The following is a 26915-nucleotide window of genomic DNA, read 5'->3' as shown; positions in this document are numbered from 1 at the left end:
AGAAAAAAGTTAGTCTTGGACAACATCAAGTTGACAAATAGTCAATAGTGGCTCAGTTCTGTATGTTCTGGATTTGACAAATGGAGTGTGCAGAGAATCTAACAGCAACCTGTCAGATATTGGCCTTATATTTTACAGATGTGTGTGCAGAGCAGGCCGTGCCTGTGTGTGCTAGCTTTAGAAAGCGTTTACTGTTTCCACTTAAGCAAAAGTGGAAGGCAGTTCATATTTAGGCAATGTCAGAGTGATAATACTAACCCGAACCTTTTTCATACTAACGTGTGAAGGGAAATTCAAAGTGGAATGACTGCCCGCTCCCCTGAGGATGGTGCTTGCATGGTGTGAATCATACTGAAGAGTCTGTGATTTTTCTTTGTTTTAGAGCTTGAAACCCAGTGGAAAGGTGCACAGCTTTGGGAAGAGAGATCACGCCATCAAGAGGAATCCAAATGTCCCTGTTGTGGTGCGAGGATGGCTCTACAAACAGGTCAGTTCAACCCTCAAGCAGGTCCATTACTATTCATGAACTTCAGACTGGAACTGTGCCATCCACACGCCTGCACATTAGACAACTCAAGAACTGAGCTGTAGATATACATGTGCTATGTGTCCAGATGTTTGTGGACCTTTCTAATGAATTTATTCAGCTACTTTCAGTTGCACCCATTGCTGGCACAGATGTGCATATGCACAGACACTGCTTGGCTAGTCCCTGTTGAGAAGGATTGGCTATAGAATAGGACTCTCTGGAGCAGATGAACATGGACCTACTGGCACCATGGCTAATGCCATGTGTGGGCCAGAGGGGAATAAAGCCCTCTATTATTGAGCTGTGGAACAGTGGAACTGTGTTCTCTGGAATGATGATGATGATGATGATGATGGAATGAACGCTCTTGTTGCTTAATGCAATGAAATCCTCACCGCCATGTAACAAAAGTAGGATAAGCTCTTCTTTTAATTTCTTTGATTCTGAAGAAGCAATGAATGAGTAGGTGTCCAAGTACTTTTGTTCATATAGTATATGTAATACAAATAGTGTGCATGCATTACTTTTTCATCTATTAAGTGTGAGATTTGTAAATCAGATATCCTCCTTGTTGACCTCTTTCTGAGCCTATTGTGGCAAAACTTTAAACTTTTCCAACCACCTCAGGGACATCTAATCTCAGCATACAAGTACATTTTCTAGTCTGAGTTTACTGAGGTAAAAGTGCCCCAGCTTAAATACATTGAGGGATTTGTGTTGTTGACACTACGTCTGCCTATAGTAGACACCCTAATCCTTTAATACCAAGGCAGGAAAGTGCCCATTTCTCTTGTTCTCTTCTGCTTTAGCTTCTTTAAGTCGGCCGCCAAATGGCTATTTCAGTTTACCTGATATTTTACTGCTTTGGATTGATTTTTATTTCTTTAAATCTGCTGCCAGTGGAGTTAAGGCATGTTCATGTTCACACTGTACATAGTAAAATAGATCAGTGTGTAGAATCTGTGCTTTCTATGTGCTTTAATTGTTGAAGAAAAGACTCTTGTTCTTCTTATATTCCTATTCTTGTGTTTTCTCACTTCAAAATAAGATTTTCTTCCACTATCAAATTACCAGTTCCTTTGGGTCCTCCAGTAAGGGGTTCATAAAATGATTTCTCAGTGCTGTTGTGATGCTTATTCAATACATAAAGATCTCCTTTTATTGATAGTATAATAAAAAAGAAACGATATGTGTGTGTAACCAATGCTATAATTGTATGTGCATGTACACATTTAGGAACCATCACAGGTCATCCAACAATAAAGGCAGCAGCATGCTTATTTTATATAGTGAAGGAAAATACTGCAAACTGAATGCATAACGTTATGCAGCGTCCAACCTTTTTTTTCATTCTAGCACAGTTTGTTTTCTCTGAGCACCTCAGAGCCCCTGCATTTTTACTATTACTGTGTTGAATTAATGATGCCACCAAAATGCTTAGTAGATGCTTAGTGGCTTGAAATTTACACCTTAAAAAAGCAGACAATGGTATAAATGACAATAGTATTAATAGTAATAGTATTAATGACAAATGCAATGTAATGTAATTCTAAAATGTAATTCTTTTTAGTGTTTAGTGCTGTCTGAATGTGAGTCAACATACAGACAGCTCCAATTTTACATGCTGATACAATTTTGTTATGCCCAGTGTGGACGGAGCACTAATTGCACATAAAAGCTCAGAAGCAGGTTATTTTGAAGTATCAATAAAGTTGTGACTTTTGTGATTATCACCACCATTGTGCAGCACACCTTTTCACATCAAACTACGCTAAATGACTTGTTTAGATCTCAGCAAATGAATTATGCAGATTTTGATCAGTCAATAGAATTCCCTAAAGGAGACAAAGCCAAATTGTGTCATTGATGATGAGTTAGATACGACAGGGTTAAACAAAGGTCAGGGGAAACGTGTTGATGGATTAATCTGCAGGACGTAGTGCTCTAACTAAGTACACTAGCCTTTTGAACTCCAGGCTATTGATTTGGTTATTCATCATAAGACGTATTATTCAGTAAGGCTATAAATTATTCGGTGGCTACTGTGAAACCGATACGTACATATAATGTTATGAGAGTGAGACGTTAAAGTATAGACCGTATACAGGCTTCTGAGAGTGCAACAGGTTAAATGGCTTTCTCATTGACAGATAGTGAAAGCATAAACAGGTGTTTATGCAGGAAGTAATTATCTCTAACATTGGCCAGCACCCTCAAAGGTGTTTGTGTGTTTGTGTTGAAGTCTCTGTGTGCAGCTCTTCCGAGATAGCGGGCCATGGCCAGAGTAATGACTATATAAACATCCGCTGTGGCAATACAATCTGCCCCCTAATGAAAGTCTAATGAAGAGGCAAATCAGAGTCAAAGTTCTGGAGCCTAGCAAAGCCTGGGAAATGAACTTGAATGATCCGGACTATGGAGGACACTTTTTTTCTTCCTCGATTCAATTACCAAGGCCACTAATGATATACATAGAACTTGCTTATTTTAATTCCTTCGTCTGTGCCTGCTATTTCCTGTAAGCCACAATTCCTTGTCTAATGGAAAGTAATTAAAACGCAGCTCAGTCAGAAGAGGGCCGAATGGATGTTGTGCTTTTGCCCGCAGGACAGCTCGGGGATGAGGCTATGGAAGCGCAAGTGGTTTGTGTTGTCGGATTACTGCCTCTTTTATTACAAAGGTGAGTCACCATGCACTCCTGGCTATGTAGAATGATTAATTGTAATTATGTGAAGCAATGCAAAGCGGCTCTGGGCTCGTGTTTGGGTAATGTAATTTCTGTTCCATTGTCAAGATGAAATTTGTACTTGAAACTTGTTTGTATGAGTGATGCACGCAGAGGTCTGATGTACTGAATCGGTATCAGCACCGATTCTGACCTCATTTGATGAACTGAATATCTGACAGACGTGACCGATTTGCATTCAGTAGTATTTCTCAGTTATTGTCATTAAAAGACTTCAGTTTTGAAAGTGTTTTTGTAATTGTCTGCCTGACATGATATGAACGTGGTTCAAATTGACTAAATGTTTTTGTCCACAGTATTGCTGGGCGATATGACCTCAAATCAATATCATGATAAATTGCACATTTTATGCACGATTCATGAATAGTGATACAAGTTGCACAATTTGCTCAGTTGGCTTAGTCAAAATAATCAACTTCCATATGACGTGTGTTATGTAAGGTGGTCATTGTCAGTTGTATTAGTAAAGCAGTAATCTGCAGATTATTTTCTATAATTGTTTTATTTTATGAGTTTGATTCCCATAAACATCTGTAGAAAGTGTGAACAGCCATAATTGACGTGGGGGGGGGGGCTCTCTCAGGTACGCCGCTTGTTGCTGACATAACAGAGCTGACAGGTAGGGGGAATAAGTACAGTAGGAAAAAAGATTATTTAAAATACGTAAATCTGTGTGATTTGAAATGTTTTTAATGTGTCTTTTGTGTTGTGTATCATTTTAATTGAGCTACATTTCCTATTTGGAGTGGGAAGAACATGCAGTATAGCATGCTATTCTACTGGATGATGTACAGTAACTTTGCTATTATAAAGAGCAACCACCTTCATGGAGAAAAGCCTAATACAGATAAAAAAAAGATGATTGGCATATGATGTTATTTTTTTATTTGTTTTCAATGATGGTCTTGTTTTAGACACTATGACACATAGTGGGGTCACTATGGTTATGGACAAATTAATGCTGGTTTTCAGGTGAACTCTGTCTCATCCTAACACTCTGATTAGGAGTGTGGCACCATGTGGAGAGCATCTCCTCTAACAGTCCTCCCTCTGGCCCAGGCCAATTATAGTTCAATCCAATTAGTTCTCTCTCTCTCTCTCTCTCTCTCTCTTTTCGGTTGAGGCCTGGTATGCACTTTTCGGGAAGAGGAGTGGTGTTTCAGGGAGTGCACAGCTGCTGTAAGATACATTATGCGAGACTTTCTATTTTTCAGCTTCACTGGTTCAGTTGTTTTCTGCTCCACCACAGACAGTCGAGAAGAGACGGTCTTGGGCAGCATTCCCCTGCCCAGCTACATCATTGCACCGGTGGAGCCTGAAGACCACATCAGCCGCAAGTACGCTTTTAAGGTAAGCCAATTAAACTCAGGCCCAGTTCGGTCTTTTTCGCAAAATACACTGATTTAGGTTGATTATTGTGTGCTCGTGACCAAACCGACTGTGGTGACAATGGTGGGCTTGTCTTCTTGTCTTTTGCTGTAACCGTCAAAGCCATGACCAGACAACAGCCACACAGATCCTTCCTAGAATGAGGTTGCGCTAGCTAGCAAAATTTGAAATCTGGGAACATTCTTAACATAAGTGTATATTTTATGTGTTTCTGTAAACTGTGGGCCATTTATATTGGCCCGTTTGTCATGAAATGTTCACTTTTCCGGAAATTGGTAATGTAAAGGTGTGCTGGTGGTTTCAGTAACCTTTAAAAGGATGTTTTAAAAGTTATGAAGCTCTGAAATGAGCATTACAAACATTCTCCTGAATGATGTGTATCATATTCAACCTATACCTGTGTTTATGTATATATTGAAAACCTTCTGTTCCTTCTCTGTTTATTGAGGTCAGTTAAATGAAAGGGCCCATATCTTACATTTTCCAACCTCAGGCCACTTTCCAACATTTAAGATGATATATAAACTGTTATATAAAAGATGTCCAGATTCAGTTCTGAGCACCTTACAATACGGTTTGAGTAACTTTCCTGATCATTTGGTTACCACTTTCCATCATAGTTTTGGCTCCTTTTTTAATTTAGCAGAAAGTATACAAACAGCTGTGCAATACCTGCATCAAAACAGTAGTACTTACAGTTTTTCTTGCTTCATTGTAAATTTTTTTCATACTGCGCACATGTAAACTGCTTTCCTATCTTCTGAAAATGCACCTTGTGAATAATGTCCATTTATGGAGAAGGAAAAAAAAGGATGCGACGTGGATCAGGCTTAAAATAACTGATGCTCGATTCATTCAAAGATGTCTGGATTGTCACTGATCCCAATCCACTACATTAGGACATGCCTAATTGGGCCTAATTAAAAAAGCAGGCTTTGATAAATCTTTACCTTTTTTAACTCACCAAACTGAAGTGTATGCCTAATTGCATTGCTTTTTTGTGTCATCACAAAAACAGTGAATTTGAAACGACGTATTAGAAGCTTAGTTTCTATATATGGAGTGTCTGGACAGAGGGGAGGGGGTGGGGTGTAATTATACCATTTTTAAGCATGGACAATATGTGATGATATGGGCCCTTTAAGAAATGCAATAAGAAATAAAATGGCGTTTAGGAATCTGTAATATATTATCTGTGTGTTTGCAAACAGCAGTGAGTTGCTGCCCCAGCTGCATTGTGTTTTCCTATGTGTGTAAAGCAATCTGTGGCCTGTGTGTGTTGTATCTCTCCTGATCTCCTGGTCGCTCTGCATGGAAACCCATCTCCTGATTTCCGTGTGTTAACCGTCAAGTGCGGGCAATGCCAGTTTGTACTCTGCTTCATAGTTTTAGCTTTTTAAGTCTGCATCCAGTTGTTGTCATTATAAACAGTAAGCCCCTGAATGAGATGATTAGTTATTACATGAAGCCCAGGGCATTTCTTATTGGTAATTTAGCAGCAAATTGATGAATTTCTTAATTGGGTTGTAAGCTTGAGGTATCTCTTCTTAAACAGTTTGCAGTTTCAAAGCACAAGCAGCTCAGAATGAAATGTTATAAATCAGAATTGGTTCAGGAGATTGGCTTGAGGGTACGTTCAAAACAGGTTTGTGCGATTGGGCTTTAATTGTTGGCTTGTATTTTCTCAGTTCATTCGCTGGCTGCTCCTCTGGGGTGCCTGGTATTGCTCCACTCATTGTCAGTCATGTGACGCTTATGTCTCTCAGCTTGCTCACAGGAATTCATGCAGATTCTCCACTTTACCCATTCCTTTACTCATGACTTTTCCACACTTTACTTCCATTTCCCGTCCCAGCCGTGGGAACATCATTATCTCTGCTGAGCTCTGGGTGTGGCCTGTTGAAGACAGACCTTTTCAACACTCTGAAAAGAGTGAAGCATTGAACTTTCTAGACACAAATGTGTGTGTGTGTGTGTGTATGTATATATATATATATATATATATATATATATATATACACACACACACAAACACACACAATGGCTTCAGGTTATTGGAAGGCACAAAACATTGCTCAGGTGCAGAAACAAAATGCAGATCACATGTAAATCACCCATATGAACAAAGTAATTTCCCCCTTAGTTACTCAAACAACAAATAACCACATTTAATTGATAATGGAATTCATGCTGATTGAACACAGCCTTGCTGAATGTAAACTTTTTAAGGTTCTAGAGTATCACTGAGATAAAAGAGTCATTATCTACAAATTGAGGATCCTGTTGACTGGTCTTATAGGGCACTATGGCAAATTTATACCGGAATTCACTAAATGTTCCAGAAGAACATTCAAGGAACTGCATGTCTCACTCTAGCTGCTGCTACAGTCTGCTAAAAATGAACTGGGCAAAGGTGGTAATCATGGCAGAGCAGCAAGAAGGAATACACAGCAAACCCAAACAAACATCACTGTTCATGTCACCAAATAAATAAATAAATGAATGAATAAATACCTGGCAAAACCCTAAACCTTTTGGCATAATGCTCTGTGTGCTGCCCAGTCTAATGTGCAATCCAGTATTCTAGTCTTCAAACACAGGGCTATTATTATTGGACTATTATTTAAGGAGCTATGAACTGTGTATTGGTTCTTCTGTCAAAAAGTAGAGGCTAAAACATAATCAGGTTGTGCAGCCAATGACAATAATTCAACACAGAAAAGCAGTCCCACTTCTGAATGGCTGAAAAAAGTGGTGAACAAAGCAGTTTATGCTTGAAAACCTACCCGTATTGTATATCTGTATTAAATCAGTGCTACAAAGAAGAGTGGGCTCAATGTGGTTCCAATAGTGTGAAAGTCTGATGTAAAATGATAATAAATGTCATGACAACAATCTTGATTCTCATATTGGAGAACATTGTTGCTAAAAAAGTTGCTATTATGGCACTGAATGTCATATTAATAGAGTTCCCGCTGACAATTAGTAATATTATGTTATTATTATAATTAAATGCCAAACACATGTGAATCATGCAACGACAATTCTATGTTTTAATGTTTCAACGGATCCTGCCATGGGGGAATTTGCTAGACATTACAGTATACTGGAAATGAAGATTCCTCAAAAGACAAAAAGTTGGCTAACCAACAGGCTAATAAATCCTCACCCACAAGCCCTCAATTCCTTTTAGCCTTACATTAGCAAAAGGTGTATTTGGCGCTGAGTCACTGCTCTATGTGTTGTATAATATTCATTCTGTCGGAGAAGAGCACCATTAATGAAAAACAATACTGCAGGAATGTTTGATGCCTTTCCCCCAGGGCCCTTCCATCCATTTCTTTCATTTCCTTTGTAGACTAGCGCTATTGTGGCCTGTGAGTTAGCACTACGCTGTTGCACCCCCCCATTAAACAGCTCATATTTCCCTTTGTTTGGAATTTGTGTGACAGTTGTGCCAGTAGACAGATTAATTATACAGTGTATCGCCGATGTCCTTTGCTCTGCCTGCCCTGCATTTTGTAGCTCGGCTGGGGGAGAGAAGTTTTGTTCTCTGTTCTGCTGGCTAGTATTAATTAGCAGGGCCTTAGCCTGAAAATGTCTAGCAGTGGAAGGGATTCCTGCAACAATCTGAATATGTTGCACTTTATAATTGAGGGAAATAAACCCCATATTTTGCCTGAAGAGTAACATTATAGTAATGTATGGATTATCCCGACTAGAGCTGTGTCTAATGCTAATATTGTTGAAACTGTATTAACGTAATGTTATTATTGGCCTTGTGAGTTAAAAATGGCTCCCTGGACGACTTCAGGTTACTGGGTTTGCCATTATTTGGAGGAAGAGTTTGGGGGGATTATTTTTTACCAAAGCCACAATGTTATCTTGATTTTGGACAGACATTTTTGTTCATTCATAGCCTGGTCAGGAACAAAAAGCAGTTAGTCTGCTCTTCCAGTCTCTTTCCCTTCAATTGTGCTTTGTTGTCCCAGTGCTGTGTTTGCGCCCTTTTCAGCTTCGCTGCCTCTAGCTCTAATTGTATGACGGCTCCTCTAATACTGGATAACACACCTGTGTTAACATTTCCAAAGCTGATGACCATTTTACGGAGCGTCGTGGTTTTACTTGAAGTGTCCAGTTCTGTCCATCACTCACTCTCTCTCGTTCTTTCATTCCTAATGGCTGATTTGCTCCCGTTGTGGCCCGGTGCATTATGGGAGCTGAGCCAGGGGCGCGTGCGGTGGAGGGCCGTCTCCTGACTCTTGCATGAATAGGTATTTTATTTTCATCCATTCTCATTAGAGAATCACTTTTCACACCGCCATCCCTGTGTTTGGCATTTTCCTGAAGCAGATGAAGAAAAATGCACATTTCTAATGTGCATTGACATGCTCCAGGATGCATGCTGTTCTGGCTGTTTTCTCAGAAATAGGTAATGCCAGCTTAATACAGCTGTCTTTGTCTCATCAGCTTGCCTCACAGTTGGTTTGTCCTAATCCTCAAAAATGACTACACAGATTTATGAATCTGACATTTAACCCTTAGGAGGCTAAAGTACCATAAATACATAGTTGCATAATTAATTATATAGAGGCCATGTGGCGATATGCAAAATATATATTATTATAATAATTATCTTTAATAATAATAATAATAATAATAACCTTTAATCATGCTTGCTATTGTTATTATTATAATTACAATTATAACAATTAATAATAATAATAATAATAATAATAATAAACACTGCATAGATAAGTGGTGATCAGCCCAGCAACACACTATAACTGCTGGGCCAACAGCACCCAATAAAGCTTTATTGGAATTACCATGTGGCAGCTTTCAGAGCTGTTGGTAGAGACAGTATTTCAAGGTGACCACTATAAAAGTTTTGTGAGTATTATGAGTGTGTTATTTTGATGGACACCTCATTATTGAACATCAGCACATACAAATTCAACTCATGACATTCAGATTCATCAAGCTGGTATTACTCTACCCTGTGTAACTGCTGTGCTCAGAAAGTCCACTGCTGCACAGCAGGGCCTCCATCTGCCACACTTCATTACTTCTTCTTACACTCACACACACAGAGTTCATTTTCACTACCTTTTGACCAGTGTCATTGTACACACCTTATGATGCAGAATAGGGGTATTTAGTGTGATACTATGTTATGTCACACTGCATGTGTCATTAAAGGCTAATTAGATGACTTATAATGAGACGGTATAATAACTGCTGAAGTGCAAAGTAGCAAGTAGCTGGGTCCATTATGCCATTCTCTTATTTGTATTCATTTATTTTTACCAGTTTTGTCCTCTTTTTCCTTCTAAAATAGTTCATTTATAAACATTGTGTTTTTCATGTTTTTTGTAACAGTTTTGCTGATGGGAAATCTCCAAATCACATGATGTGCAGCTGTACCCACACACTCCTGGCCTGAATTTTGACACCAGGGGTGCGGAACTTTTGAGTTCTGTTTCAAGTCTACTCCACAGAAACTGACCTAGATATGTGGATTTTGCTTTCCCCAAAACTATCCGCAGGTCTTTTAAATGGACTCGGCCAAGTGTTTAAGATAGCAGCAAGACTGATCTTACCAACCGGAGGACCGCTGGGAATATCATTATTGCGGTTGTGAAATATGCAGGCTGTTTCTTTTGGCCCTTGCATCGCCTGAGGTTTTAGCTTTCGAATTTTGCAGCACATGCAGTTTCCCCCTTGAATGTTGACCCTCTTTATGTACAGTCACAAAATATCGCTTATATCCTTTTGTGGCATTGCAGTGCTCTGCCACTAGATTTATAGAGAGCCTTTATAGTGAGCCTTTTTCTAAATGTCAGTCATTTAGAGGATGGTTTTAAATGAGTGCCATACTGAAGTCAGTAAAGGAATAATCCAGCTTTTTTAACCAAAAGTCCATTTGGTGTACAGTCACATAGTTACATAGCACAAACATAGAAATTGATGTTTACTCATTGTTACGGCCCTGTGTAGCATCAGGCCCTAACAGAATGAGAGAGTGGGCTTGCCCCCTAGACCTGCTGCCAGTAATTGCGTGAACCAGTATGGGTTTATTGTTGAAAAAGCAAGATGTGAAAGAAAAACACAGAAATACACACAACTACCCTAATGTCCTGATCAGCAACAAGAGACAAGGTAGCGGAGAATGTATGACGCCCCCTGGTGGCCATACACTGGGCTGCACATTGCCAACGCACAAGAAAAATAAAACAAACAAAGCAACAGCAGACACAAAAAATTTACATTACAACCAGTGGTCCTAAACCCTTATACTTAGGAATACAAGAAAAAGGTGTGTCTTGAAAATGGTCTGGAGTGTTCATTTAATGGGTTTAGAATAAAAATGGTTATGAAAGAGCTGTGCTGAACCTGATTGGAGTTAAATGTAGATTTCAGCAGTCGTTTCCCACTGTAATCAATATTTTCTCAGTATATGCTTCAATTTGTTGATGATGGGACAGTAACAGATGCTGTTGCTGGGAGTGAGAGAGAGAGAGTGAGTGAGTGAGAGAGCGAGAGGATCTGATGCAGACCCTGTGCTGTGTGCCCCCTCTGCTTGTCCATTCAGCATTTTGCCGCAGTGCCTCACACTGTATTCTGCTGTGCTACATCAACAGTGGCTCTTGCCTTGTCCAAACAGCCATTGTCATCGGTGGAATGGGGTCATGGCTGTGGCTTTCAATAGAAATATCCTTAAATAAAGTGTGTAGGGCCGGAGTGAATTGATGTGACCTACTGAGCTGGAAAAGTGTGTTAATGCAACTATAACACTGTGGCACTGAGGCCACATCCTGAGAAAGATGGCAGCAGGCCCATAGGACACAGGCAGCTAGGTGATTTTGGAGGACCTACATTAGGCATTTGTGGACTTTGGACCTTACCCCAAATGAAGTTGCTTCTTTAGCATTATACTTCAGCTGTGAGGCTAATGGAGCTACCATATAGTGCCTGATTTAAATACTAGTTGGGCTTTATTATCAACTGATATTGATGATCTGTGGTTTTATTGGTATCTGCTGCAGGGATTCACACACGCTCTCAATATGAAGCTCCCCCTGTTCAATTGTATGATAGCAATATGTGCTGTTGTAATAGTCTTAAAAGTCAAGTATTACATTAACTTGACAACTGGGTCAGAATATCTCCCAAATATCTGGCAGGTCTTGTAAGGTGTGCAGTGGTTAGCACAAGCGATGAATCATCAACAGGGTCATGGGCACCTAAGGCTCATTGATGTGATTCGTGGAGGTCCCAGCCACCTCACAACTTACAGGGCTTAAAAGATCTTCTGCTAACATCTTGGTGCCAGATACCACATGACACCTTCAGAAGTCTTGCCTTGTACATGAGTCCATGCCTTGAATGGTCAGCTGTATTGTGGGAGCATGGGAGGACCTCAATTTTGTTAATTTCATATGAGAAGTTTTTGGAGACCGTAATAGACTGTAATAGATTCCAGCTTGAAGGCTGAATTTAAAGCCTTGTGGCTCGATCAGCTTTAACAATAGGGCACTTTTTACGCCAGAGGAAGATACACATATGTGTTGTAGATCCTACACCTATGCACTGTAGTTGGGTCTAGTTGGTATGTGGCAGTGTGACTGCTGGTTTGGACTCCTGCAGGGATGGGCCAGGACACTATGTTGGGTGGTGCTAGGTGACAAAAAATGCTGAGCTGGGCTGTGATTAAGTGCCCCGGAGGTTCGTGTCTGGTGGCCAGAGCAGGAGAGATTAGCCCCATACCGGCAGTTTGGCAACTAGCAGATTTAGAGCAACATAAGGCACAGACGAATTAGCTGGAGGGCCTCGTTTAGCATGGCACCAACCACGCTACCAGATCACAGGGGTAAGAGGCTAATTAAGAGGTTTGTTTTGGGAGTGCATGTGTGTATTTATGTGTAAGAGAGGAGGAGAAAAATGAAGGCGTGAAGTGTAAAGACTACATTGCATATAAATGACTAATGTTTCATTAAGATGAATAGTGATGTAAATTCTGTAAGTGCCCACACCAGCATTTATTATTAGATATGTTGTTAATATGTTTTTGTGAATGGTCAGAATGAAGCTCTTTAACCCCTTGAAGTGCAGACACCTTAGTCAATTAATCTTTAAGAAATAGATTTGTGAAGACAAAAAATCTAATTTAGATGAATAATCAACCAATAATCAATGAATAACAAACACTGGATGTAGATTGTTACCAATCCCATCTAAATACATGCCAAAATAGGTTTATTTGCTTCAGAAAATCTACAATAAAGCTACACAAACATGTAAAAAGGGGTTACATCGTTCAGGTATGTGACTAATGAGTTAACTAATAAATACCTCCATTTTTTGTTTTAATAGACTAAAGTAATACTGTGTTCTAAGGCATTTAAGTTGGTTGAAATACATATGTTAATAGAGATGGGATTGGTGACAGTTCAAGTCCAGGGTTTGTTAGCAACGTTTGCTTATCATCTCCTTCAGATAATAATCTAATGCATTCATTTAATTTAATTTCTTGCCAAATCATTCCTCAGTATTCGACTAGATACTGATAGAGAAATAATATGCAGCTTTATATATTCAGGATATTTGAGAGTGAATTAGAAGCGTGGCCCAACATGGGGAGTCCTGAATTTGATGAAGGGGTTCAATTCAGCTGCACATTGAAATCTTCATCCTGACCACACGGTACAATACAGAATGTGCTTTGTAGCAGTGCTCTGCTATAAATGCTTGCACAAAATTGGTGCAAGAGCAGAAATGCATGATAACTGTTGCATCAATGCTAAATTGACGGATAGCTTACTATGCTCTTTTTGCTTCAATATAACCACCTCTGATCCAGAGAGCTTTATCATGTGTATTATTAAAAGCCCTGCTGAACATGAGCTGCTCAAAAGCTGTAGTGTTGCTCAGTGGTACCCTCTGACATGCATGTGTGTGCCCGTGCAAGAGTGCTCAAGCTTTGGCTAACTTTACCCCTCTTTCTGTTTCTCTCTCACTCCACCCCTCCTCCATCCATCGACTGTGTCGCTCTTTCTCTCTCTCCTCCAGGCCAGCCACACGGGCATGCGCTCGTACATTTACAGTAAGAACTCTGTGATTGGCTCGCAGGCCGAGCACGGGGGAATGAGGACCTACTTCTTCAGCGCGGATACGCAGGAGGACATGAATGGCTGGGTCCGTGCCATGAACCAGGCTGCGCTCATGCAGAGCCATGGCTTGAAGAGGTCAGTAACCCACCCCCTCCCCTCCCCTACACAAAATCCCCTCTGCCTGGCACTCCTCTGGGGCTGGAACCTAAAACCATGATTAACCCAGAGTTTGAACTGAGAGTCTAAAGGAAAGATCATATCTTTGGGAGGTATTTCTCTTAGGATGTGCTTAAATCCTGCTTTGGAAACCTTTCTTTGGAATTTTGATTTTTTTATCTAAAAGATACAGTAATTTGCAGCACACAAACTATTCTGCCTCTTTAATGACTGTGGTATTGTTACATTTGGGGAAAAAATCTAAGAATTCACATCTAACAGCCAGTGAACAGCACAGCTCAACCAAACGGCAGCCCTAAACAGAGTGTGTCATAAACTACCTCTTGCAATTTATGTTTGGGGTGAAGGAGTGCCTAGGTAAAGCGTTTTAAAACCAAATAAATGAAGTTTGGTGTTTCATATATTCCAAATAGGACTCAGCTATTTTGCGTTAGGTGAGTTACATTTTTGATCATTGTCAATTAGAATCTTTGAGTTGAATTGACTCATGGTTACACATTGCAAAGCAGTTGTCCAGCAGTTTTTGACATATCAGCACCGTCCCATCTCTAAGTTGTTAGCAGATGTTCAGTTTCCATTTAGCAACACATTTTTGCATACATTTTCCCATAGGAATGAATGGGGTGCAAAAGTTTTGTCACCCTTCAAATATCACAATGATACAAATGCACTAGTAACACCAACCAACCAACAACCATTTTACAACTACCTGAGACACCGAAGCAACCTAGCTAGCTAGGACATAGCTACTGCCTAGCAACCACCTAGCAATGCCCTGGAAACCACTAAACAGCACAATAGCAACTGCTTAAAATACTATAGCAATCACCTTGCAGGAATGTAGCACCCATCTAGCAAGCACATGTGGTCTGTGATACCACAGCAACCACCTAGCAACACTATTGCAACCACATGGGATACCACAGCAATCACTTAAAACACAATAGCAACCGCCAAGCGCTAAACACTGTTTAAGTACTGATAGCCCCCTCTTGTAGAGGAACTTCAGCCTGCTAAACGTGAGTGAGTAACATAATAAAATAGAATTTATAAAGAGAACAATGGGCATATTTTAGACATTGTTCGATTTCTGCCAACAATGATCATTTTGATACAAGACTTATTTCTCTCACTTTTCTCTAATGTTCTCCTTCTCTTCCTGTATCTTGTCGTCTCCTGTCGTTCCAATCCTCTCAGCCCTGTGGTTCTACCAGTTGTTCTTATTTCATGTGACCTTTAAACTGTCTCACATCTCAGTTCTGCCATTTGTCCTGGTAATGTATTGCCTCACCACAGCTATTGTATGAAAATGAGCTTGATTGATATTTCCTCTGTGAGGCCTTCATGCATGGTGGAGTTGTAGCAGACCTCTGTGCTTCCTGCTCTGCCTCATTATGTTTAATTGATCTCAGCGAGGCTGTCAAATGACGTCAAGGAGAACAGCTGATCTTTGTCAGAATGGATGCTTTGTAACCACTAGAAGGGGTTTGTGTGTGTGCCTACATGTGTGCCTTTCCCACATTGACTCATTACTCTCATTACTATCGTTATTCATCATGCGGTGGTACTGTAAATTCGTTGCTGATTGCAAAACTGTTTTGTGCAAACTCTTTAACGATTAACTGTGCTGTGCTTTCGGCCCTTTCCCTCTGAGCCTTTGCTCTACAGCGCTCAGTCATGCGGCTGCTTGCGCCGTCTTCCTCACAGGCTGAATTGAGAAGGTGCAATGCAGTGTGTAACTGATGCTCAGGCACATTGCCATGGCAGTGTGTGCAGCCTGACGCTGCAGAGCTGGGAACAGGACCACTGCGGCATGCTCTTGCTGCTCCAGCCTGCAGCAGAGTCCAACCAACTTGTTTTCACAGTATCAATACTAACACTGACATGAAGGTTCTTGATGTTCCAGCAACAGCAACAATATACTTTCTTTAAAAGCAACCCATTACCTTCAATAGTTTTAGTGAAATAGTTTCCAAATGTTTGTGGACACCCCATCTAATGAATGCATTCAGCTACTTTAAGTTACACCCATTGCTGCACACACAGCTTGTGTAGTCCCTGTAGAGATGTATTGCCAGTAGAATAGGACTCTCTGGAGGCGCTAGAGAGGCATAAATCCCCAAGGCATTGAGCTGGGCAACAGGGGAACTGTGTTCTCTGGAATGATGGCGCTCCATCCAATACTTTTGAGATAAGTTGGGATGAGCGGATGAGGTGGGGTGGTGATCATCCAACATTCTGAACTCACTAACAATTGTGTTGCTAACAATCATGTAGAAATCCTTCCCTGGACAGTGGAGACAAGTGTTAATGTTGAAAGAAACAATGAGCAGATGTCCCAATACTTTTGTCAAAGTAGTATATGACTGTCGGTTCTCAGTTAGAAAATTTCTTTAAACAAACAGATGAAACATAATTATGATTATAAAAGCATGCATATCAGTGACCTTATGACTTAACTATTGAATGTTCACTTCTTTCCAGTGGTGGTGATAAGAACTGGGGGGCATGAATCTATTAAAAAAATAAATTTTAACCCAAAACATAATTATAAAACAGCGCTTTAGGGTTCAAGCAGCATGTTCATAAGCATTTTGTGGAATAAATATCTGTAGTGTAGCTGTTAGTGGCATTACGTCCATTCACCACCACTGTGAACAGTTTTGACTTGGTAAGTTTCTCTGAAACATTCTTACTGTATATGACATTAGAAGATATTATCTGTGCTTTACTGTAATTGATTTCCTGAATATTGACCTGTTTTACCGTCCAAGCAACCGGTCAGCCCCTAGTGTGCAGCCAGTGGACCCCGTATCCCAGTCCTCTCTGGCCAGAGTCACAGCATCCCGTTTACCTAGAGCGCTCCTTTGCCCCAAACGCCCGTATTCACCCAGGCACTGACAGCCAGAGGGCCCTTAGGTGATATCTGGTTGCTTTTAATAGGACATAAAGTGGAAAGAGGTAGCTTATGACACATGCTGTTTATGACATCCCGTTTGATTTAGCTGTGGTGTTTATTCAGCGTTAGAAATGTTTTTACCAGGGCATGTGGGCAATCTGCAGTGTGTGCCTGTGCAGTTTTGGGACGTGTCCCAGGCTGCTGCTTGTCAGTATACAGCAGGTAGTGTGAAATGGTGCCGAGTTCCTCTGTGCTACAGTGAGTCTCTGACATGAAGCCAGAATTTTCTACAGATTATGGTCCAGCACCTCCATCTAGTGGACAGTGCTGTTCATTGCAGGTACAGAGTGCACAGGAGAGAGTAAGAGGAAAGCAATTGAATATGATGGATAATGATGGTGGCGATAAGAAGAAAGAGCTCAGTCTTGAATGCAGAGATTGAGCTCAACATTTCCAGCTAGGTGACCGAAAAAGCATGAACATGGCCCACACAAGATACCTGAATGTATCTAGATGTTTACTGTTTTTCTTGCTGTTTCTCATTTATTAGTGTGAAACTAAAAAGCAAGTGGCAGCCTGGTGGGGAATGATGCACATGATGTTGATGCATCGGGGGGGGGGTCAGATGTCTGATTAATAATACATCATAAAAGACAGAGTTGTAAATTAGACAGCAGTAGTCTAAATGAATGATCTGTCCCATTATCTGAGCTATTACCCAAGAACATAGACAGAGTGTTCCCTCCCTCTATTTGTTGTAAAGATAAAATGGCTGTCAGGTTGATTCACATGAGAAGATTTCGCTGCTTAAAGCTGAAAGGGCTCCTCTCAACAGCTCTTGCCTGGTACGAGACGTGGGTGTTACATTAGGGGGGATATTCCAGCTGGCTGCGTTTGCTGTAATGACAAATGCGTTAATGAGATGTACCGTTTTTATTGCGCCCTTGCTGCTACTCGAGTGAGAAATTGTGATTTTGGAGGGAAATGCTTCAGGTTAATTGAACAGTGTGCAGCCACTTGTTGTGGGGGCTTGATGACTCTCAGTGCTCGCATCTCAATGAGGAGAAATTCTTGGTCTAATCAGACGGAAGTGGGTTGCCACATGAAGAATGTGAACCGTTTTGAGACTATGATTAATTAAGAGAAATATCCGAGGGGAGATTTATAGGCTTCGCCAGTCACAGCCACAAGTCCCTGCTTTAATTTCTTAAGGAACTGGCAGACCTTATATTGATGGTGATGAAAGTGCTATGTAAAAAAAGGTATCTTACCATTTAAATCTAGACAATACAGTGCCCCCTTCCTGATTTCCTCTAGCATTGCATTGATATGTCACAGTGTATTGCTGCTGTCCATTGAAAAATCTGTATTTTTAGTTCTTCATGGTTTGAACCCTGAAGCTACTCTGTACACTGTGTAAACAATTCTGGATGAATGGAGCAATAGAAATGCTCAAAATAGTCAAGTCAAGTCAAGTCAAGTCAAGTGGGTTTATTGTCATTTCAACTACATACAGAGTACACAGTGAAACGAAACAACGTTCCTCCAGGACCATGGTGCAACATAGACAGTGCATACAAGACACAAGTGCAACACAAACAAACAAGTGCGGACAGACAACACAGTACAGACAGAGGATAATAAATAATGACTGTAGTGTGCAAGTTGTGCAATGTGCGATAAATAGAGTCCAGTGAGGTAGTAAAGTTATTAGTGCAAATAGCTTGGAATAATCTCTCATTTTACATTGACAATTTTTGCCTTCTACTATAAAGTCACAGCAACAATATGCTTTTAGATAGTTTTAAGAAACTGTAAGGAAGGAAACTCTTTCAACCACACATTCATTTTTCATTTCTATGAAATTAACTTATTTCATATATTTAAAAAGCAAGGTTTCAAGGTTGCTTGAGTAACTCGCGTTAACAAATGAACCGAATTTATAAGATAATAAAATTCAGTTGATTAAACACCCTGCTGAATGTAAACCTTATTCATATCAAGTTACCATCAGAGTGAGTTTTGCGGTTTTTACAAGCACACTGGGGAATAAGCAAAGGAAAATCAAGAGGAGATGAAAAAAAAAAACTCTCTATATTAAAAACTATTAAAAACTGTAAAAATGCTAGCCAAAAACAAATATCAGTGCTTGATTTAAAAGAAAGGTAAGTACCTGCACAATCCCTATTTCATAGAGCATATATTGAGAAGTCAATCAGTCTTGTAATGGTAAATATTAGATAACTGACTAGACTAGACCTTGTTATTTAGTATTAGTCATAAAACATATTACAAAAAACTACTCAGAAACAGTAACGAATGAACAAATATAGAAGTCGAGAGTGGGGAACTGAAATGTGGACATCAAAGATTTCAGAGGTTAAAGATCAATCACTCTTCCTTTACCCACAGAGAAGCTCCAAAAACCGAGCAGCAGGCGGTTCCCCAAACCAATCATGTTGGCAGCAGCAGCAAAAGCTCCTCCCAGGCTGAGGGCCTCCACCAGTCAGGGTGGGGCGAGGTGACAGACGGTGAGGTGGTCAGGCAGGAGAGAGAGGTGGAGGTGCGTCATATTTACAGTAAGGACGGCCCAGTAGCCCAGGTCAAAGCCTCTTTTCCAGATGCGGAAGCAGACGGCCTTTCTCCAGATTCCGGAGCCCCGTCCCGAGCCTCATCTGCTCTGCCCTCACAGAGGAACGGCCTGCACCCTGACCAAAATGGCAACGTGGTGTATAAGAGGGGCCTGGTGCCTCGCACGGACACAGAGAAACAAGTGCAGAGGAAGACGGCGCTGGCTCAGGTGGAGCACTGGGTCAAAGCCCAGAAAGGAGACCCTAAAAGGTCAGTGGGTTTCATGAACTCTCATGAAGGACTGACTATGGCAGTGTTTCTGTTTACCACAAAACATGATGTCTTAGCAAGGGAGAGCTTCTCAAATGTAGACAAAACACCTCATGAAACATTAGGTATATTGTCTACATTTAAGATGCTTTAACTTGGCAGAGTATAAGTGCAGCGTAAGCTCTTGACTGAAACGGTCTCTTCTCTGATACTTTGTGTTCCTAACAGGCAGACACTATACTGGCTGTGGTCTAGCCTTATATTCTTCTTCCGTCAACTCTAAAATGCATGCACATCAGCAAGTTCACACCATCACAAGTTCATCAGTGCACTGCCATTTTAGGAAACAGTCCACACGTTTAATGGGCAATAACAGTGTAATAAAGTGCATTTTAGTTTTTGATTGTTTTAGTTTGTCGTTTGTCTGAAAAAAATCAGAGGAAAGTGTGCAAGGAGGTGAAAGGGCTTAAATATCTGGGCTTTTTATAAATCAGTTATGAATACTTACTAAACCAATCAAGGACCTGTTTCCAGAGGCATCTTAGAATTAAGATTGTAAGATTGTCGGAACTAGTAGAGAGCATGATCACATTAAATCTTGTCTCATATACCATATATGTGCAGCATTATGCCCCTAGCATACATGTATGTGCATTTTTATACATTAACTTGATAAAATCAACATTACAATATGAACACAAGGCACATATTCAGGCCTTCAGACACTACTTATTTCAGCTGTAAAAAAGTGTTTTTCGAAGTGATTCTGATACTTTTGTGCGATTGCAGCCATCCTTCTTCAGAGTACACTCTCCCCAGACGGACCCCTCCTCCGCAGCCCAAGCTGACCGTGATGGAGGCCTATCAATCCTTGCCAAAGACGTCCCGGCGCCCGTCAGGCGGTTCACCACCAGTGACCCGCAACCTGCCAAGCGACTACAAGTACGCCCACGACCGCCTGAGCCACTTCCGCATGTCCACGGACGAGCGAATGGCCACCAAGGAGGGCATGGTTTGGCAGCTTTACGAGTGGCAGCAGAGACAGCAGTTCCGACATGGTAGCCCCACAGCACCTGTCTTCACCGGGCCAGATTACATGGACACAGCAGCCGCCTTCAGGGTCACCCTGGAGGTTCCACGCTCTATATCTGTGCCCCCTTCCCCATGCGACATCCCACCACCGGGACACCCCTCCAAGCTGCTTTCACCCCGCAGGCCCCACACACCAGCCGACAGGGTGACTGTACGCCCACTGGACGAGATTTCAGCAGTGGTGGACGCACCGGTTCCTGGTTCTCCACGAAGGTTCATTTCTAAGGTATGGTTTCACACTAGGGAGATTGAATGTCTGAATCATAGAATGATTGAATGATTTCAGCGTAATTCTAAATAAATTAAATAATAATTAAAAAGAGCAATTTATGCTAGAGTGTAACACAAAAATACCAAGCATTTTACAGATTTTACTAGGGATGCACTGATACAGAAAATGTTGGCCAATGCCAGAATCCATTGATGCTGATTTTGATGGCAGTGTACATTTAAAATATGTTATTTAAGAAAAAAGAGAGATTTAGACCTGAATCACCATTACAAAGAAACATACCAAACTCCAATTTACCAAAAAGTGTAATGTTATTTTAACCCTTTATGCTCTGTGACTTTTATTACACCATAAGGATTACTAATTAGTAACTACATGCAAAGTATTGCAAACTGGCTGAGTTGTTACTAAGTTAGAACAGTGGAGAACAGTGTCTGTGTTCAGTGTCTGTAATGCTCTGTTCTTATGGACATTTTTTAAGCAAGTTTCTTACAGTGTCGATTTGATTCCCAGCCTGTAACTAGAACTCCCCCTATCACTCAATGCTCCCAGCTATGCTGGGAGGGTGAAGGCCAGCATGTGCTTTCTCTGTCTCTTCTCTGAGTGATGGCCGAAGAGGTAGGGCCTTTCCACCCAATCAGAGAGAGTGAGGCCTAACAACAGTTTTATTCTCTTTGGAAGTAACGAAAGCACAAAAATTGGAGAAGCAAAAGAAAAGTGAGAGGATGCGATACTGAAACAAACTCAGTGAGGATATATATTTTTTTGGTTAAATTGTCATCTTTTAAGAACATTCATTCAAATTACCTGATTACAAAAATTTGGTATGCTGACTCCACATTGCTGCCTTCAGCCTCGTATTTGGATGTTACAAACACTATCTAACCCAAAGTATAGGGTCACCTACTCATTCATTGTTTCTTTTATAATTAAGGGTATGCTGCTTTTATCAGAATATTTATCTGCTGTTCAGAGAAGACTTTCTAGTAGATTTCAGAGCATTGCTGTAAGAACTTGATTGCATTCAGTGATAAGAGTGTTACAGAAGTCAGGATGTTGGATGATCACCACCCGCCCCACCCCCCAACTTTCCAACTCTCTTTCCTAGTATTGGATGGCTCACCATCATTCCAGAGAACACAGTTCTACTATTCCACAGCTCAGTGCTGGGGGCCTTATACCCCTCTAGCCCCCTCTGTGCCCATTTTAATGGCAAAAAAGGGCTTTGGACCTCACCTAACGGGTGAGTTGAATAGTATGGAATGAGGTGTGGCTGAGCAGGAAAATCCTCCAGGACCAGAATTGCCCACCCCTGTTCTAAAGAATTCAATTGTATTTTTCTACATTAAACCAGAAATGGTGTTTAACCCAAATAAATAAATAGACCATGTCAAATAAAAAAAAGATAATGTCGCCATCATTAAACAAAGCAACATCTGCCCTAGTACGAGACTAGATTACCTGTTTCTGCCACCCTGCCTGGGTGTCTATTTACTAGGGATTCTAATCAGAAACAACAAATTACTAATTGCTAAAGATTAGCTTCTTTGAAAGACATTAAATCAACACAGCACACAATATGATCATGCCCTTTCACCTGTAAAAGACATACAAAAAGCAAATGCTCATTACAAAACAACCTTGACCACAGAATACCTCCAATAGCAAATACTCCCAAAATTTACTTCAGTGTGTGTCATCTGTCATCTCACTGTGCTCTGTGGGACTCCCAACCATGGAGGGCTGTGTCATCACTGTGGATCAAACCTGTGGTTTCCCTGTGGAAGGTCTCAGTAAACTGGGCGCTTCCTGGGGAAAAATTCTGAATACATCTGTCTTGGATAAACAGATGTAAATGTCATTTCAGTGTGTGGACCTACACTGTAGGATACATTGCTTGCGGTGGGGAGTTCTTATTACTTTTCTCAGACAGTTGGGATGTGTCAGGCATCCAAACTGTGTGTGTTAGTGGGAATGTATGCATGAGAATCAGTCCGTGCTTGTTTTCCTGCTGCACTGAAGCTTTCTGAAAGTATTTCACACATGGTTTACCACAGGATTCACACAGTCTTCAGCATAGAGCCTGTCCCACAGGTGCAGGGGTGTGTTTCTGTGTGTGTACATGTGTGTGTGTGTGTGTGTGTGTGGGACATAGTCCTAATTCCCTGCTGGGACTGCTGTGATAGCAAGTTTGAAAACTCTTTGCCACACCCTCCACATCAGAGCTTGCCCTGCTTGCATCCTCTCAGCTCTCCACAAGAAAACACACTGTCACTCTCACTCCGTGCTCAGCAGAAGTCAAGCCGCGTGTGAACTCACTAATTACATGTCCCCAGGGGAGCTACTCCCAAAGCCACCGCAAACCAAATTGGCTATGGCAGCACCGTCTTAAGGCCGCTGTAGCAAACAACACCGTCCATTTTTTTTTCTTTGAGCCTACTAATTTTAGTCAGAAATCAACAAGCATCTTTGTAGGGTGATTTCTTCGTCGGACCTCCACCGAGGATCGTTAAAGCGCATGTTCTTAACTGGTGATATTTTGCCAAGGGCTCCCCAGCTCCCTATAAACAGCCCTATCTCAAGCATCAGTGTTGTCTTTCTTCTGATCTCCTGTTTTAAATAAAAAACCTATTATGCAGCAAAAAAGTAGTTCCCAGGGAATAGTGCTGGAAAGCACAGCCCGCACTGTTTTGCTTGCTGGTAGCAAACAAATCTTATTTTAAGAAAGCAGGTTAGAGATAATTTATGTATAGCTAATTAAATCTCTCGTTGTTTATGGGTTCTGTTCAGGCTCTGTGATGGGCCTGGTGGAAGGATTCTGTGTGTTAAGCAAAAATGTCAACTGCTCAAAGCCCTGTGGCATTAGAAATGAAGCGCACACCTTCTGATTTTTTTTTTCTTGCGATGAATGTAGCAAAACATGGTAAACACTGCACGCAGTTCTTAAGTTGTGGGTGCAAAACTTTGCTGCTGACTTCTGCATGACACCAGAAGTAACTGTAAACTAGTGATGAATTTTGTGGACTGCTGTTTTTTGTTGTCATTTATGTCCCTATCCTTCACATGCTTTCTGAGCAAACATCAGCTTCTACTTTCTGTCTTCACCCTCACAGACCGCCCAGATAGAGAGAAGATCTATGCCGACCATGGGCTACATTACACACACAGTCAGCGCACCAAGCTTGCACGGAAAAACGGTAAGTGTTCTTTAAGAGAGCTTATTGAAGGACACCAACGGTTTAAGGATGTCTTTCATGCTGAGAAAAAAGGTAAAATAAAATAGTTGAGATTTTGATGTTAAATATTTTGACCTTGTAGAAAAGTCTTTCGTTTGTAGGCTGCGAGTTTAGAGGTGCACAACTGGGCCAAATTACTCAAAGCATAAATAATATATTGTCGCTGTCACGCAAAAAACTATCTACAATATGGTTACTTTATAGGAGAAGGAAGAAGCCTTCTTACATTTACAGTTTGAGTCAATGTAAAAAGATGTTATTCCAATTCATTTGTTTTCCACAGTTGCATTTCTATTGGTCCTTTTATTGTGACATTTTGACACAACTGCCAGATTCAAATTAAGTTAAAAAGTGAAAAGGGCAAAAATGGAGATATATATATATATATATATATATAGTGTGTGTGTGACAATGACAATATAAATAACATAAGAATAAATACAAATAAATATTAACATACAAAGTTGTTTATTTTTCTTAGGGTATGAGATATTTCATAACCTTTATACCAGTATACTACTACTACTGCTACTACTACTACTAATAATAATGATAATAATAATTCATTTTGTTTATTAAGCACCTTTTTCATCCTAAAAGTTGCGATAAGCAAAAAAACGACTGCATCAGAGATGAGCAGCCCCCCCCCCACTGCAGTCAGTGTAGTCAGTTACAGTTTGAGGTCCAGTTTGAAATCTGACTACAGAAACATATGGAGATGGAAAAATGGAATAAAGGACAATCTCTGACACCAGCCTGCTTACCACATTTTTGTTTCCTCAGCTGACTCAGATGACAGCGAGGCTGTGCCTTTACCACATTTCAGCAGTGTCTGACGATTGTAGATGTAAGCGTGACTGTATGGGTGGCACGTTTGGGACAACTGACTTGAGAAATTCACATGTGAAACAACATTTAGGTCCCAGAGAACCCGTCACGGGTCTATCTCTATATTGGTCACATCTGTTTTTACAGATGTGTATTGGCACAATACAAATATATGTACAGTATATTTGCTTACCAGAATAACAAACCACAGTTAACATTGGCTTGCTAAATACCCAAACGTCAGATCTGTAATATATAGCATGATGTGAATTTGTGACCATACTGTTCACTGCTAGTTTTAGAAGAATGTCACCAGCACATGTAACTTATTGAAGCACTGATTTGCTGAATTAGGCATTAGATTGTAACCACTCTGAAAAAGGTGATAAATTACACATCTGTTAGCTTTACATCAATAAAAGTAAGTAAAGTAAAAGACAAAACAGCTTTTTTATGTCCACATTTAAATTAAATTCAACACATTACTTTTTTCAGTGTGCAAATGCCATATAAGAGGTTTTCGAAGTGATAAGCTAAGACACTGACAAAGATCCCAGTTTACTGTCTTATACTATAATAGTACTGTATGTTTATTTGTATTTATCCTTATGTTAATATTCAGAGCAAACAAACGCTCACTGCCCGTAGCTTGGTGGCTGAAGTCTTTTGCACTCAGGCAGTTTAAGTTGTGGGTTGGTGCTCATCGCACAATGGCGCCGCCCTAGTGGCAGTGTCCTGAAGTGTTCTCTCTGCCCCTCTCTCAGCCGGAGGAGCTGACGCTGCTCCTCATCCAGCTCAGGAGACACCAGGCCAAGATGGCCAGCGTGCGCAGCGACGCATTCGCTCACCTGCAGAACCAGCACAACGGCCTCTCAGGCCCCAGCCTGCAGGTCAGAGGGTCAGAGCCCCCTCCCCCCCCTTTCCCCCGCCCCACCAGCCTTAAATCCCTGTTCCACTTCAGATATTCACATATTTTTTGCATCGTGCCCCGTTTCCCCAGGCCCCATCCTGCTCTGTGCCCTCATCTGTACGGCTGTGCTCTGTGGGTAGTTGTGTCGTGGTTTGGTGCTAGCTAGCATGGACAGTAGAGAGAACTCGTCACAGCTTGGACTGCAGTATTTGAACACACCAGCCTGTGTTGTGTTAGAAGAAACTCTCGTTCTGTGCATTTTGCTTTTTCGTTTCTTTTTTTTTATTTTTTTTAATTCTCTTCCATCTTCTTATATTTTGGACCCCTCTGAATTGATTGCCTCTTTAAATGATCGTTTCAAGCATGTTGCTTGTTAACCTGCCTGCATACACATGTACACAGGTAAATGTTGTACAGTTGTTTGTGGTGTTTCGAGTGTTCTCGGTTGTATAAGTAGTTATTTGAGGAAGAAATTCTGTAAGTTTTCAATTTTATTTTCTATTATATAGTTAAGGTCAGCTCTCTATATTAAATTGAACGCTGAATCAGTTTCATGCTTGTATGAAACAGCAGCACAATAAACACTGCGCATGAGTCTCAAATCTGCAGACCAGGGCTGTCTGTGCCTTTTCTTACTGCAGACACTATTTAAGCCCACCTTTCTCTCATGCACACTTTTCTCTCATAATGCTGATAAGAACAGACCATCTGTTCAAACAACCAACACTGGTGCCTGAGCTTGTGACAATAAAGCAAAAAAAATAAAAAAATCCCAGTGAGGTATCTAGACTTGATTCTTGATTCTACAGTTGTACTACCCATGCTTCTCCCACAAATGCATTCTTTCATTTCTTCCACTGTGACTTTGGAGACAAGCTTTATAGAATCTTAACATTGAACATAATGGACATTTGTATTCTTTG

At 40.8% G+C, this 26915-nt stretch overlaps 1 protein-coding gene across 9 annotated transcripts in view; it reads left to right on the top strand.

The window, feature by feature from the left end:
* plekha7b (pleckstrin homology domain containing, family A member 7b) overlaps window positions 1-26915 on the top strand; it is a 134166-nt gene that overhangs the window by 88319 nt on the left and 18932 nt on the right. For 6 of the 9 annotated variants that reach the window (XM_072661013.1, XM_072661010.1, XM_072661012.1 and 3 more), the window contains 8 exons: window positions 383-487; window positions 3137-3209; window positions 4525-4625; window positions 13737-13912; window positions 19266-19694; window positions 20484-21012; window positions 24132-24215; window positions 25847-25972. In XM_072661013.1, the coding sequence (XP_072517114.1) occupies window positions 383-487; window positions 3137-3209; window positions 4525-4625; window positions 13737-13912; window positions 19266-19694; window positions 20484-21012; window positions 24132-24215; window positions 25847-25972 (1623 nt within the window). Of the gene's footprint in view, window positions 1-382; window positions 488-3136; window positions 3210-4524; window positions 4626-8448; window positions 8939-13736; window positions 13913-19265; window positions 19695-20483; window positions 21013-24131; window positions 24216-25846; window positions 25973-26915 lie in introns of those variants that run through there. The other 3 variants (XM_072661016.1, XM_072661014.1, XM_072661018.1) reach the window with 2 other exon arrangements.

This window comes from Salminus brasiliensis, chromosome 17 (genome assembly GCF_030463535.1).
Source record: "Salminus brasiliensis chromosome 17, fSalBra1.hap2, whole genome shotgun sequence".
NCBI lineage: Eukaryota > Metazoa > Chordata > Actinopteri > Characiformes > Bryconidae > Salminus > Salminus brasiliensis.
This window is presented reverse-complemented; position numbering and strand designations above follow the sequence as displayed.